Source organism: Cariama cristata, unplaced genomic scaffold (genome assembly GCF_000690535.1).
Source record: "Cariama cristata isolate BGI_N322 unplaced genomic scaffold, ASM69053v1 scaffold4983, whole genome shotgun sequence".
In the NCBI taxonomy this organism is placed as follows: domain Eukaryota; kingdom Metazoa; phylum Chordata; class Aves; order Cariamiformes; family Cariamidae; genus Cariama; species Cariama cristata.
The window spans coordinates 292,634-305,550 of NW_009608901.1; the positions used below are offsets into that span (position 1 = coordinate 292,634).

Consider the following 12,917-nt stretch of genomic DNA (forward strand, 5'->3'; position numbering starts at 1 on the left):
ATGGCTTTAAACTGGAAGAGGGAAGATTTAGATGAGATATTAGGAAAAAATTCTTCACGGTGAGGGTGGTGAGGCAGTGGCAGACGTTGCCCAGAGAAGTTGTGGATGCCCCATCCCTGGAAGTGTTCAAGGCCAGGTTGGATGGGGCTTGGAGCAACCTGGTCTGGTGGGAGGTGTCCCTGCCCAGAGCAGGGAGGTTGGAACTAGATGGTCTTTAAGGTCCCTTCCAACCAAACCATTTTATGATTCTATGATATGGTAAATGCCCTGTGAAGTTTTGATTCAAGAGGTGATATTCAGTTCACAGACATTCTCTTTGTTACTATTTCCTAAAATAGACATGTTTTATTTCACTCCCTTTTGTATTCTGTTGCTCAATGATTGGCATTTTTCCTATACACACTAGAAGAAAAAGAATCAAAATTTTATTAAGCTGGGCCAAGCATCACTACAATCAGTACAAGAAGCCGTATTCTCCTTTCACTCCTCACATTTTTATACTTGTGAAATCCAGTAGACTCCATTGGAGTAGCTGTAACTGACTTTTTTTAATTGATCTGATTTAGACTCCAACTTAAATTTTAATAGAGAAAAACTATTTGTTTGGACTTGTTATTTTTTACTTTTTCTTATTACACTTTCCTCTGTTAAACTGAAAACATTATGTGAAACAAACAGGCATTATAAGAATGAGATTGGTATCCAATTTCAAATGTTTCTCCCATTATAACAAGCAAGTAAGCAGTATTTTAATGGATGAAACGGGTTTCTACGCCAGATATTATGCTCTTGGTTTAATCATTATATTTAATCATAAACTTACATAAATAGCTTGACTGCTTCTCTTTACATTAAAGTATATACTTTAACACAGTGATCTTGCAGCCAGAATTTATTTTACATTTTAAACTCTACTTTTATTTCATAAGCGTTCATACTCAACTGAATGAAACCACTTCGGAGAGTGAAATAATATTTAGTATGATAGAAAGAACCTGTGCTGCTATGATATGAAAGCTTTCAGAGACATGCAGTCATTTCCCAATCTAATTAAGTAAATTCACTTGAGTTTACTTCTGTAAGTTTTCTTAAGTAATTTACTTAAGCAAATTCACAAGTAAATTGTTTACATTTATATTGTTTAAAATTATTCCATGGAATTCATTGAAGACACTGCAGTGTAAAAGAGAATAGATTTGTCCCGCAGTTCCCATATCTATGCATAGCTGGAGGGCATAATCTATTCATCCATTCCTTTAATATTAAACATACCCACTAATTAAAAGCCAGAAATTATATTCCCAAAATCATAGGTGTCAGAGGCAAGCAGTCTTCCTATCAAATTCGATGTATATACCACTTCAGCAGAGCTGCACACATTCTACTCAACTCCTTACTCTGCATCTTCCTCACAGACAAATATTCAGTGTATTTCTATCTACACTACATCTTCATTTCTAAAGATTACTCACAGAATTTGGAATCCAAATACAAGATACCCAGAGGCATTTGAGTTAGTTGTGTTGCTCACTGACTAATAGCTTCTTTTAGCAAATTCACACCAACAATTCAACACACAACAGAGAAATACAAGAAAGGTAAAGCAGGTAACTAAATGTATTCCTATTGCCTAGATCTCATACTATAGCTTTATTAATTCTCTTTACAAACTCTTATGCCTAATTCTCCTTTTAAACACCTATTCTGATGCTAGATTACAAAAATGGCAAAACAATATAAACGAAGTATCACAAACAACAACTTAAAGAAAATACTTTATGATGTCAGAACAGGTTTTCTGTTTCAACACATTTGATTATTTCAGAATGTATTTGAAAGTTTTTAGCATTTAGGTTTTTTACAACTGATTTGGAATTTTAAAAGGAAATTTAGAAACCAAGCTAGGGAATATACAAAGTGCTTCACCATCAGATAACACTGAAATTCCATTCTGGAACAAGCATAGAAAATCTCACACAGTTGCATTTAGTTTTGATTTGAAAAACACTGGAGAAATGGATATTTAGTCCAGCATGGTACCAGTTTCTAATTGAAGTCCACAAATTGTTCAGGGATTAAAAAAAGCAATGAGTTAATGAATTTTCTAACTATACTTGTGGAGCAAAACTTCATTGCACCTCTCAGACTTCTCAAAGTAATAGGATGGTACCAGCTAATAAGTTGTAAAAGCCAGCAGCAGATTATTAATGGAGGGAGTAAGTAAGGGGGTGAGGAGTTCCCTGTCTTTCAGAGGCATGCACCTTCTGTGCTTTATCCACTCCTTTCAGGGTTGTTTGCCTAAGAGCAAAATCTAGCACAATTATTACCCCAGTACAGTTCAGTGAACAGAGTTTAAGATCATGCTCACTGCATATTTAGAAATACTTCCCCACCTTATAATTAAGATTCTCAGAATTTAAAATACAAATGTATTGATATGTATTTATGAACTGATTTCAGACAGCACTGAGCTACTTTTTCAATGCTGTTAACACAATGGGATAAGTTTCCCCATTTCCCACAAGGATTTTTAAAAATAAAATTAAATCAAATCCCAAAACATAAGCACAGAAAAAAAAAACAACAACAAAAGAAACCAAAACCAAGTCACACCTGAACAGGTCGTAGCACAATTAGTAAGACCTGAACATTCCCCAAAAATGGAAGTAGCTGTAGAAATATTATGGTAGATAATAGATGGTTGCCTGTGAATGCATTGCCAATTAGCAACAAGAGCTCTGTAAGATAAAACAGCCACCCCCCTAATGCACAATATAAAGTACATACTGCTCTAGGTATAGTCTGAAACTCCCAATCAATCCGTGTCTGTAACACACAGGATACGTTATACAGACATGTTCATAACACATTCTCATGGATGCTGCTGACTAAAACAGAGAAAGAGACTGATAAATGTAAAATTTCTACCTCTATACCAAGATCCGAGTAATCTTCACAGTGAAAGCTAACACACATAAAGAAAAAAACCTACAGGTTTGTTTAACAGCCTACCAGTAAATCATCATACTAAAGCATGATGAGGTACCTGAATAAATAAAGCAAAGTAAAGTACAAATGATCTACACAAAATACAGTCTTCAGTTCACAAGTGCCCGCCTCTAAGAGGCCACTAGGGACATTCAGGAGAGTCCTTAGTTTGAAAAGCTGTCAGCAAAACACTTTTCATTTCTATGTCTTAAGGTTTTTTCATATATTTGTTTTCTGTAGCTGGCTCCATCTTTATCAGAAGCCCAACAGGAAGACAACAAACTGGACTGAAAACAGCCATTGAAAGAAAAATATGATAAAATATTCATAAGATCTAAGAGATGTTTTCTAGGAAACATTTAAGAATTAAAATCTTTCTTTGCCAGTTCCATTCAATACTCTAAGTAGGCCATAGATGCTGCATGTCTCACACCAGCACCTAGAGTTTGAACTCAACTATTCTCCATTCTACTGACAAGGCAAAGAGATGCCTTTTTCTCTGACAGGAAACAAAACCAGCTATTTTTCCAGTTTCTTGCTGGAATATGTTAATTTGGTGAAACTGAAATGTCTTACCGAATTTGATCAGTTTCAATAAAACTTCTCTCCAGTTTTTCTTAGATTCTCACATTTCTTGTCTCTTGTTTCTCAGATTCAGAATGCTCTGTTCTCTAAAAAGGGCAGTTCATACTAGAACAGGGATTTGAACCTGCTCTAGTCCTACCCCAGGAGATGCTCTGCCCACCATACTTGTATCTGCCCTTGGAGGAGTTTCTTCTCTGGGTTTATTCATAAGAACATTCAAAACACCTCAGTGTGGATTAAGACCAAAAGGAAAATCCACAAGTGAATTCTTGTTTTTGAGAGCTCTGATGAGAACGCAGTAATTCATACCTTCCCATTATAGATCATACAAACACATCCATAGAACAAAACATACAGAGAGGCCTGAGGCTATACTTGTCACTTCACCTTATTTTTCAACATGTGCACTAATCAGCCTTTTGCAGTGATGGAAACAGAAGTCATTGAAGTGTAATGGCTGGAAAAATATAATACTGTAGTCACAAATGCCACCTGAATTGCTACTAAAAATGCCCACAAAAATTACAACAGAAATACAAAGTAGTCATCACAGACACCGAAGTTTTGAACAGCCCTGACAACAGTCAAAACTGGTAGTTTCCATTTCACTTACCAATTTGTGGGTGAGCTGGATGGTAATAAGAGGAGATCCTGACAGATTGTGGGACAACTTGGGTAAAGGTTCCACTTTGATAGAGAGAAGATAACTGGTTGCTGAGATCATATAACCTTTGTAGGCAGCAGCTTCAGCAATCCTTGGAAAGAAACAAATATATTAAGCAAGTAGAACAACAAAATTTCTTTAATTCATCCACAACACCAGGAACACTGGACCTCCTCTTCCCATTCAAGTCAATGAACTTCTATACAGGAGCAATATCTGGCCCCAAAAGATCCTACAGGACTAGAAGCAACAACTGCAAAGTATAGGGAACAGTTTCAGACATTAGGTGACTTGATATCATAAGTATTCCTTCATTCTGCTCTTTTGCAAAGGTTTACAAGCCTTGCTGAAAATGCTTTAGATAATTAAAGAGAATCCTACAGAGTAAGGGATCTAAACCTAAGCAAAGCAACCTAAGCGGGGAGAAAATTCACAGGGGTTTCAGGCTGTCCAATTAAACATACATATTAGTGTGTAAGATACAAATATTTATATTATAATGCATATAAAGATATACATAGGAATATATTTAGAAGTAATTCATAGCTTTACTTTGAAAAATTTATTATGCCCAGTTACGTTTGTTAGAGAGTAAGTCGAGTCACAATACAAACAGTTGAATCTGACTAAATATCTGATTAGTCCAGGTAATACTTTTTTTCTAGGCTGAAGTAATTTTGCAGTACATAAGAACACTTTTATTCCTGCTTTCAGCTAAAACTTATGACTTTGGCATTTTCACACATTTCAGAGTAACTAAGATCCATTTGGCTGTAGGGTAAAATTTTTTACATTATCAGTAACAAACTGTGCAGGAGTAAAATGGTCTCTGTCATCTACCTCTTCAGTATGTGAACAAATGGTATTTACTATGAGAAATATGAGCCATGGTGAATTAACCATCAGCGTGGGTTTCCAAACATAGCACAGCACTGGAAAGAGCCAGTTTGCAAAGCACATTAAAAACCACCTTATTTACATCTGACACCTGTTTGCAATGGTTTCTTATTTTTCTCTCAGAAAAAAAAGTAGTCATGTCAGACAGTAAAATAACTTAATTCAGTTCCTCAGCAAGGTCAAAAAACCCAAAACTTATATAGCACAACCCCAAGCACCAGTCCTTAGTTCTGACCACAAAAAAACATCAGTATCAGAGATTACTTCTGTTCCCAGTAACAAGCATGTGAACTGAATTTGTTCATCTGAGGCCAGAATTTGCTACTCTGATATGAAAATTTTAAGTTTAGAGGACTCAATATTAAAACCACTATCCAACATTTTGAGATTTCTCCTACACAGATTAACAGGATGGACTTTTTTCCACTGTCATTATCTGCCATTTTAACTTCAGAGAGCTAGATGAATTGTGAAAAAAAATTCAGCACAAGCAAAAAACCAGTGTTTCTGCATTTTATGCTTGCATACACAAGCCTTTCTTCACAGTGGCCCTGGATGTTAGATGGTAGTCGGTCATCTGATTACCTTCAGTGGGATTACTACAGATTTACACAAACCGTATATGAGCAGGAGCAGAACTGGGCTCAAAACCTTTTTTTTTGTTTCATTTTGGGTTTTTTTTGGTAAAGAATCAAAACTGACTCCCTTTGGAAACTGCTATTTATGTAGTCTGAAAATAGAAGTCATCTGTCTGTACAGCACAAAATCTCCAAGAGTTTTGGTTTTAGCTGTCCACCACAAGAGAAAAAAAAATTGCCCTTAAGAAGAAAATGGACAGGCTTCAAATTACAGGTGTTCAAGTTCTAGCCCAATGGTAGAAGGAACATAAAAAGAAAGTCTTTAAAACAAACCACTCTGGGAAAATGTTGTTATTCTACTGAAATGTAAGCAAAAAAGGTATAATAGTACACCACAAAAAAGAAAACCAAGCAGAAGAGAAGTGCATCCTTATTTTTAAAACCTTTTTGAATACCTGGGGTTTGATTCCACAGAGGAAAAACACTAACCTAGCATTCCCTGTATTACTAGGTTTTTAGATGCTGTTTTGGACAGATCTGCATCTAGAATTTCATAGACGTGATTCTGTAGTGCATTACATACTGCAAACAGTTCAAGTAGTTTGGATTAATTATAGAAATCTATGAGATATTTCTTCTCTAATGTCTTTGTGTTTCTCTTTAACATTGCATCAGGACCAGATCCTTCCTTCTTGAAAATCAGTGGAACAGGAAGGGGTCTCCAGGTTGTCCGATTCCACAAAATTCAGAGAATGTACACAAAAATGACATAGCTGGTTTATTTTGCTATATCAAAGCCCTAGGAGCTGTAGACTCTATGACAATGCATTAGAATACAGTGTTTTGAAATGCAGCATCTTTAATTTTGTTTGCTAAATTTTGACCTAAGTCAAGACCATAAGAATTCTCTTCCTTTGTTTGAGAAGTTGAGATTATAGCTTGTTATCTTAATAAATTGCACTGATCCTCCTGTTTGAAAAACATAAGCTGTCATAAATTATTGCCTCTATTTCTTCATGTCAGTAAGGAATATCGCACACTAATGACATGGTTCCTTTACAGCCACCTGCTAAGTGCCTTTTTTTTGAGAGAGAGCAGGGTAAACAACAGTACAGCTTGCTATTTGATTTTAAAACGCTATTTAGTAATAGCTGTGTGACTATCTCAGTGTGATCAATCTGGTCATAAGCCAGGATTCTTTACCTGAACTGAAGTTCACAAATGAGTTCCTATGATCATGATCTTCCTTGTAACTGTTTGTAAAGAAAGGAACATAATCCCTGACATTCATGACAGCTGAGATGCTGCATGATTCCTCCTGTTGTCATAAACAACACAGCGAAGTCACAGATTGGAAAAGACTGAGAGAAAGTATAAACTAATTTACGTACCCCAGTGAAGATCAAATAAAAACATAAAATCGTACCAGCTTAAAAGGAAAGTGTAATGATTTACAGGTATGACCTTGCAAAATTCCCTGGGGAACTGTATTACCAAGAGGTAATATAGCTCTGCATTTACTTTATCTTATCTGCTAATGATTTCATTGATGCAGCATACAAAACAAAAGGTCTTTAAAGCATTGCCTGGTCTCCTGTCATAAAATTATCTCACAGGTTTCTAGGATTAGGATTCAGATTTTATCTAAAGAGTGATGTTATGTTTTCTTACTTGTTTCATTTAAGTGTAAGCTTTATCTTTACATGTGTCAGGAGAAAAGATGCAATTTGTTTTTATGAGACAGATTAAAATTATGAAATTCTAATACCAGATCTGATGAATAGAAGAAGACAAACACATCACTATGAAAATCTATTTTACTACAACATAAAACAAAACATATAATGTAAGCTTTAATCTCTCTCTAGTTAATGACTACATGTCCTCAATATTGCAGAATCAGGATTATGGCTCATAATTTATTTACACTTGATAATGACGTGACTGTTATAAAGGTATATCACTGAGGTAATAAACAAGCTGTTACAGGATGAGAGATCTGAGATACTTACTTGGTATCCATAGGGTTGATATTATGAAAGAAATAATGCATGTTATGGTAAAGCAGGCCGACAATGGTAATCCAAGCTGTGAAAAGGGAACAGGGATTATTCCTCAGAGCAACAGTTTTAAGCAAGAGACACTTCTCTCCTAGACCTGAAACTCTGTTAATTAAGGGCCTTGACTTCTGTAGACTTTCATATCTTTGCTTTAGCAAAGATATTCTTTTAAGTGAAAAGTATGAGGCACAGGAAACAGATATCGAAAGTAAAATAGAAGGATGCCTGGTCTGCGTAAGTGTATTTCCAAAATAAGTTGTTAAAGTAATCAGCTGTCAATTATAAATGCCTCACATAGCACTAGAAAGGGTCACATGACATACCAGAGTCAACATCTCAACAGCAGCTACAGTAATCTCAAGGCTACTTCACCACCACCTACATTAACCAGCAGTTTATTAAACTCAAACGTGGGCAACAGATTTCCACTTTGGTTGTCTGTTTGCTGCCTACATTCCAAGTATTTATGGGCTCCCCAGCATCTGAGTGAAGAGACAGATGCATATTTTCTAAGTGTCAGCCACACAGATGTCTTTTACTACCCCTTTTGCTGGGTTCCAAGTATTTATAGTGTCAAATGTTTAAGGTGGAATAATAAATTTTTAGGTTAGCTTATTTGGACAGTCTAGAAGTGTGGCCTGAAGGCTGAAATTACTCAGAAGTGAGCTTTAGCTGGAAAAAGAGTTAAACATTTAATGGGCTGAATCATTTCAGGATACCATGCATGATAATGTTCTGAAAAAAAAATAAATAAAATCTGCATGGTGAGAGACTTTATAAGTGGGAAAGGAAAAAAGTCCTCTCGTGCTATTTTTTGTCATTACAAGTTGGTTTGCAATTATAGTTATTCAAGCCTCAGAGCACTTCCAGTGAAGACTCCAGCCAGAGCCCCCTGCCAGTGCAAAGAAACAAAGCTGTCATCACAAGTCAGGTAGACAGTTCAGTAATTATTAGAGTATTTCTCACTGCAGGTTATCTGCAGCCAACTTTGCACTTTATGAATAGAGATCAGCCTTCCTTCAACAGAGGTGACTGCGGAACGGTGTCTGGGTGTACAAATTCTGTGGGTTAGAATTTATGGCACATAAGTCAGATTTTTCAAAGATTTGAGGAGGCAGGTAGACGTTTTCGTAAATAGGTTCCTTCAAACCTCGATTAAAACATAGATAATTAACTTCAAACATTGTTATTTTAGAGTCCTGACTAAAGCTTCAGAGTTTTGCCATACCTTGCTTTTGAGATTATTAAAATTTTAGCCTAGGTATGGATTTCTGAGTTTTGCCTTTTTGCCTTGACTGTAATTTACATCTTCATTCTGGTTTTGTAGCTGCTGTTGCTTTAACCTGTCATTTTACAGTTTAAATTCATACAACATTTTTAGAGTGATTTTGCATGAAGGGATAAGTAATACCTTATCTGACATCCTGGAATTTCTTTAAAATAACCAGTTCAGATGATTAAAAGTAATTTATGAAATTATGGTTTCTCTGATGTAAAAAGATGTCAAAATTAAATGGCTTCAGTCTCTGTGGCCCAGTTGTATTATTCAAGACTAATTCAAGTAATATGAAAATTCTATCACATTAATCATTCATTAGTATGACAGGACAACTGCTGCTTCTTTAGAGTCAGTATGATCAACAGTGATCAAATCAGTTACTTGGATAAATAAAGCAAACCAAAACCTGTTTTCAAGCAAAATCATTTTTGGATACACTGTTTACATGACCCCACTCCTCCCTTTAAATTTTTCCTTACCTTTTTCATGAAAAGCTTCACTGGGAATGCAAATATAACTCTGTCCTCGAGATGGAAATCGATAGTGGGACAAATTCAGAGTCTGAGGATGCATTTTGACCAAGGTGTAATCTGTGTGATTACCCAAACAAAAATATGATAAAATCAATAGGTTCTACAATCTACTTGACTATTTAACTAGACTTCCCTAATAGCTATTGCAAGTCTTGAATTTAAAACCCCAGATGTTTGCAGAAAATATAGTAAATTCCCCAAGTATAAAATTGCCTTTTATATCTGACTCCTTTATGACAGAGAAGGTGGTACACATACTGCCAATATACCATGGATCACTTCACCCATGCTCAAATACTGAGCTTACCAGGGCAAGCAAAACAGATTGATAACACACTCCTCCACTGACATTTGAAGGCATTATTTCAGACCTCCACTGCTCCATTTCAGAATGCCAGTGTCTGAGAGTATGTGCAGTGATTAATAGCACTGGTGACTGCTCAGGTTATCTGCCCCCTCACACAGGTCTCAACAAGGCAGAGCAGAATGCCAGAACAGATAAATTACCTTTGCTACCTGTAGCACCCAAAGAGAGAGACAAAATTATGGTGCTAGGATGCTAAACAGCAGCAAAATAAAATTCTCCTAAAAGCTCAAAACTATTCCTATTATTTGCAATCTCTTGCAAAAACCCTGCAAAATAAAGGTTTTGTAGCATTCAGACATCTGCAACTTTGAAGTGTTGCATAAGAGCTCTAGGCTCTTTAACTACCGATTAGTATGGTATTACCAAATTCATTTCATAGAATTCATATTCTAAATCCCTCCTCAAATAACCTCAAGGAAGTTCAAGTACAGTCAGAGCTGATCACCTCTGGACTAACTGACAGTCACCTTTCTACAACTGAAACACTGTATTGTATTCAAAAGAGAAAATTATCCGTTTTGATTTCCTCCTTCATAGCAAAGGAGGAGCTGCAAGCACAGAAACATTTAGGACATCCAGATAGTTCAGAGAGAATATTTCTGCTAAATCCCACCTGCCACAGATGACATGCCCTCAACAGTTAAAGGTAATGAGTTTTCATCCATGTTGAGCGTCATATGAGCCATCACACTGTCAATAGTCTGAATTAAACTTCCAAATATGCGAGCAGTCTGAGGGAAAAAAGAAAGAGAAGGCTCTACAACAAAAGAAATTGCAGTTCACAGCACAAAATGCCAAGGTGTCATGTTAAATTCCCGTGTGACTCATCATTCAACCATCCAAAGTCAGATGTGACTTTCTCCACAATCTTTTCCACATATAGTGGATAAAATGTTACACAAATTGATGACACCCAGAGCCTGACCTTATAAAATACTATGTTTTATACAATGTCTCCAAATGACTCTCTGCTCTCACAAGCATTTGACAGTCAATTATACTCAGCATTCAGCAGAATGAGGCCAAGAACTGAGCAGATTATTTTGACAATATGTTAAGACTGGTATCGGATCTTTATTGGAACATAAGCTGAGACAATACAGTTTGGCCTTTCTTTCATCTTTATTAAAATGGTCCTCAGTATAAAGTGTTAATATGTCCCCTGGTAAACAACCCTCCTGGTTGAAACTTGATCCATAAAATCTCAGAGTGAATGCATGTTTGAATGAAAAAGAAATCTATTTTATCTGAAATCTATTTACATCAGAGATGATCAGGGATTTTAAGCTAAGAACTTAACCCAATTACACATCTTTTTGTCTTAGAAGCATTTTAGGCTTCAGTGAGACCTTAATTTACTTTAGCCTCTCCTTCTCTCAGTTTAAAAGCTCTCTGTTCTGAAACCTGTGCTCCCTTAAGATTCAAACAAAAATCTCAGGAAATTCCTGGGTTCCTCCTGCAAGTATTTCTCCACATTTTCAGAAGTAGACTAGAAGAGAAAGAACATTGATATTTTTCCTGTATTAGGTTTAATCTCTCTCAAAGCTTCAGTTGACTAAACAGGTAAGCACTACTGCGTATTTCACATGCATTGAAAAACATCTACAAAATAAATATAAACTTTCAAATATCAGAGTTCAGTGTTAAAAAAGGAGTGATCAAACACTTACTTTAGTGACAATATCTATTATTTTATAAATGCAATTTTGTTTCCTTTACCCTGAAATATGTGGAAACAGCAGCAGATAAAGTTCCATTATTTTAACCCTCAAAAACACATTATAAAAGAAAATGACATAATTATTTTGTCTGTGAATCTTTACTGCAAATATGAAAGTGACATATGAGAAAAATAAATAAGTCATACTGCCAAAAAGTCCTAACAAGAAGAATAATAGAGGCAACCAGTTTCACTGCAGTCCATGTGAAATTATGCAACCAAAGGAACCTACAAATCTAAGCCCATTTGTCTTACCTCTGGTACATCAATCCAGCTGGGCAATAATAGAAAGTCTTCAATAGCTTTTAAAAATGCCTAAAAGATAAATACAACTATATTATTTGATTATTTACTAATCAGCTACATCTCCTGCAGGATCCAAGGCAGATCTTTGCTAGGATTTTCTTAGGTTTATTTTAAGACGACAAATCCATTTTCATTCAAGTCACAGATGCATCTCTACCTGCCAGCACTCTCATGTTCTGTATGGTGATATTTTAAAGTAATAATTTATTTATTAAAAATAACACCACTGTGAAACTCCCAAAGTGCAATCATTATACTACAGCTGAGGTGACAACACTGGAACTAAGACTAAAGTGAACTTATTCTCCCATTTTATCTAAACTCATATGACATTAATACCTCTTTTAGTCTTAGATGACTAGATATTTTAAAAGCACTAGATAAGCACTGGGATCCCATCACATGCACAATTTATTATCTGTTTAACTTTTGCACTTAAAGGTTCTTTTTGAGGTCAAGATCTGTCACAGTGGGCACTGTTCAAGTGTTTAGCACAATACAGTCCCTGTCCTAAGGAGTCTTGTTGTTGAAGACAGGAGGAGAAAAGAAAGCAGAGAAAATTAAAAGGAAAAAAACCACATCATCTGCTTAAGCTTCTCTGTTAAAATGTCTTAAAAGCATCAACTAAATATAGAAAAGTTCCACTGAGAAATGTGGAAGAAAGCTGCAAGAATTTTCTAAGCATAATTTTACAAGCCATAATACATAGAGCAGTACCAGCACTTTGCTATATGAGCTTACTTTTGGGCAGCACAAACCTTGCAGCCCCTCTCAAACATTCAAAGTGTGGAATTCTACCTGGCATACACAGATGTTACCCTAAACCCAGGACCCAGCTCAAATTGCACAGAGCATTCAATGAGAATCCTTTTTCAGGTCACAGTATCACTCCAGAATTACTCCAAAAAGGATGTCTTAGATCACTGGAAAGGTAGGGACA

At 35.8% G+C, this 12,917-nt stretch overlaps 1 protein-coding gene across 1 annotated transcript in view; it reads right to left on the bottom strand.

Moving 5' to 3' along the window:
• The window catches only part of GPR133 (G protein-coupled receptor 133), a 154,905-nt gene that overhangs the window by 119,615 nt on the left and 22,373 nt on the right, over positions 1–12,917 (bottom strand). The window contains exons 9-13 of the mRNA XM_009697328.1: positions 11,927–11,986; positions 10,565–10,682; positions 9,531–9,641; positions 7,725–7,800; positions 4,187–4,328 (exon numbers count right to left, since the gene is read on the bottom strand). Coding sequence (XP_009695630.1) covers positions 4,187–4,328; positions 7,725–7,800; positions 9,531–9,641; positions 10,565–10,682; positions 11,927–11,986 — 507 coding nt within the window. The remainder of the gene's footprint in view (positions 1–4,186; positions 4,329–7,724; positions 7,801–9,530; positions 9,642–10,564; positions 10,683–11,926; positions 11,987–12,917) is intronic.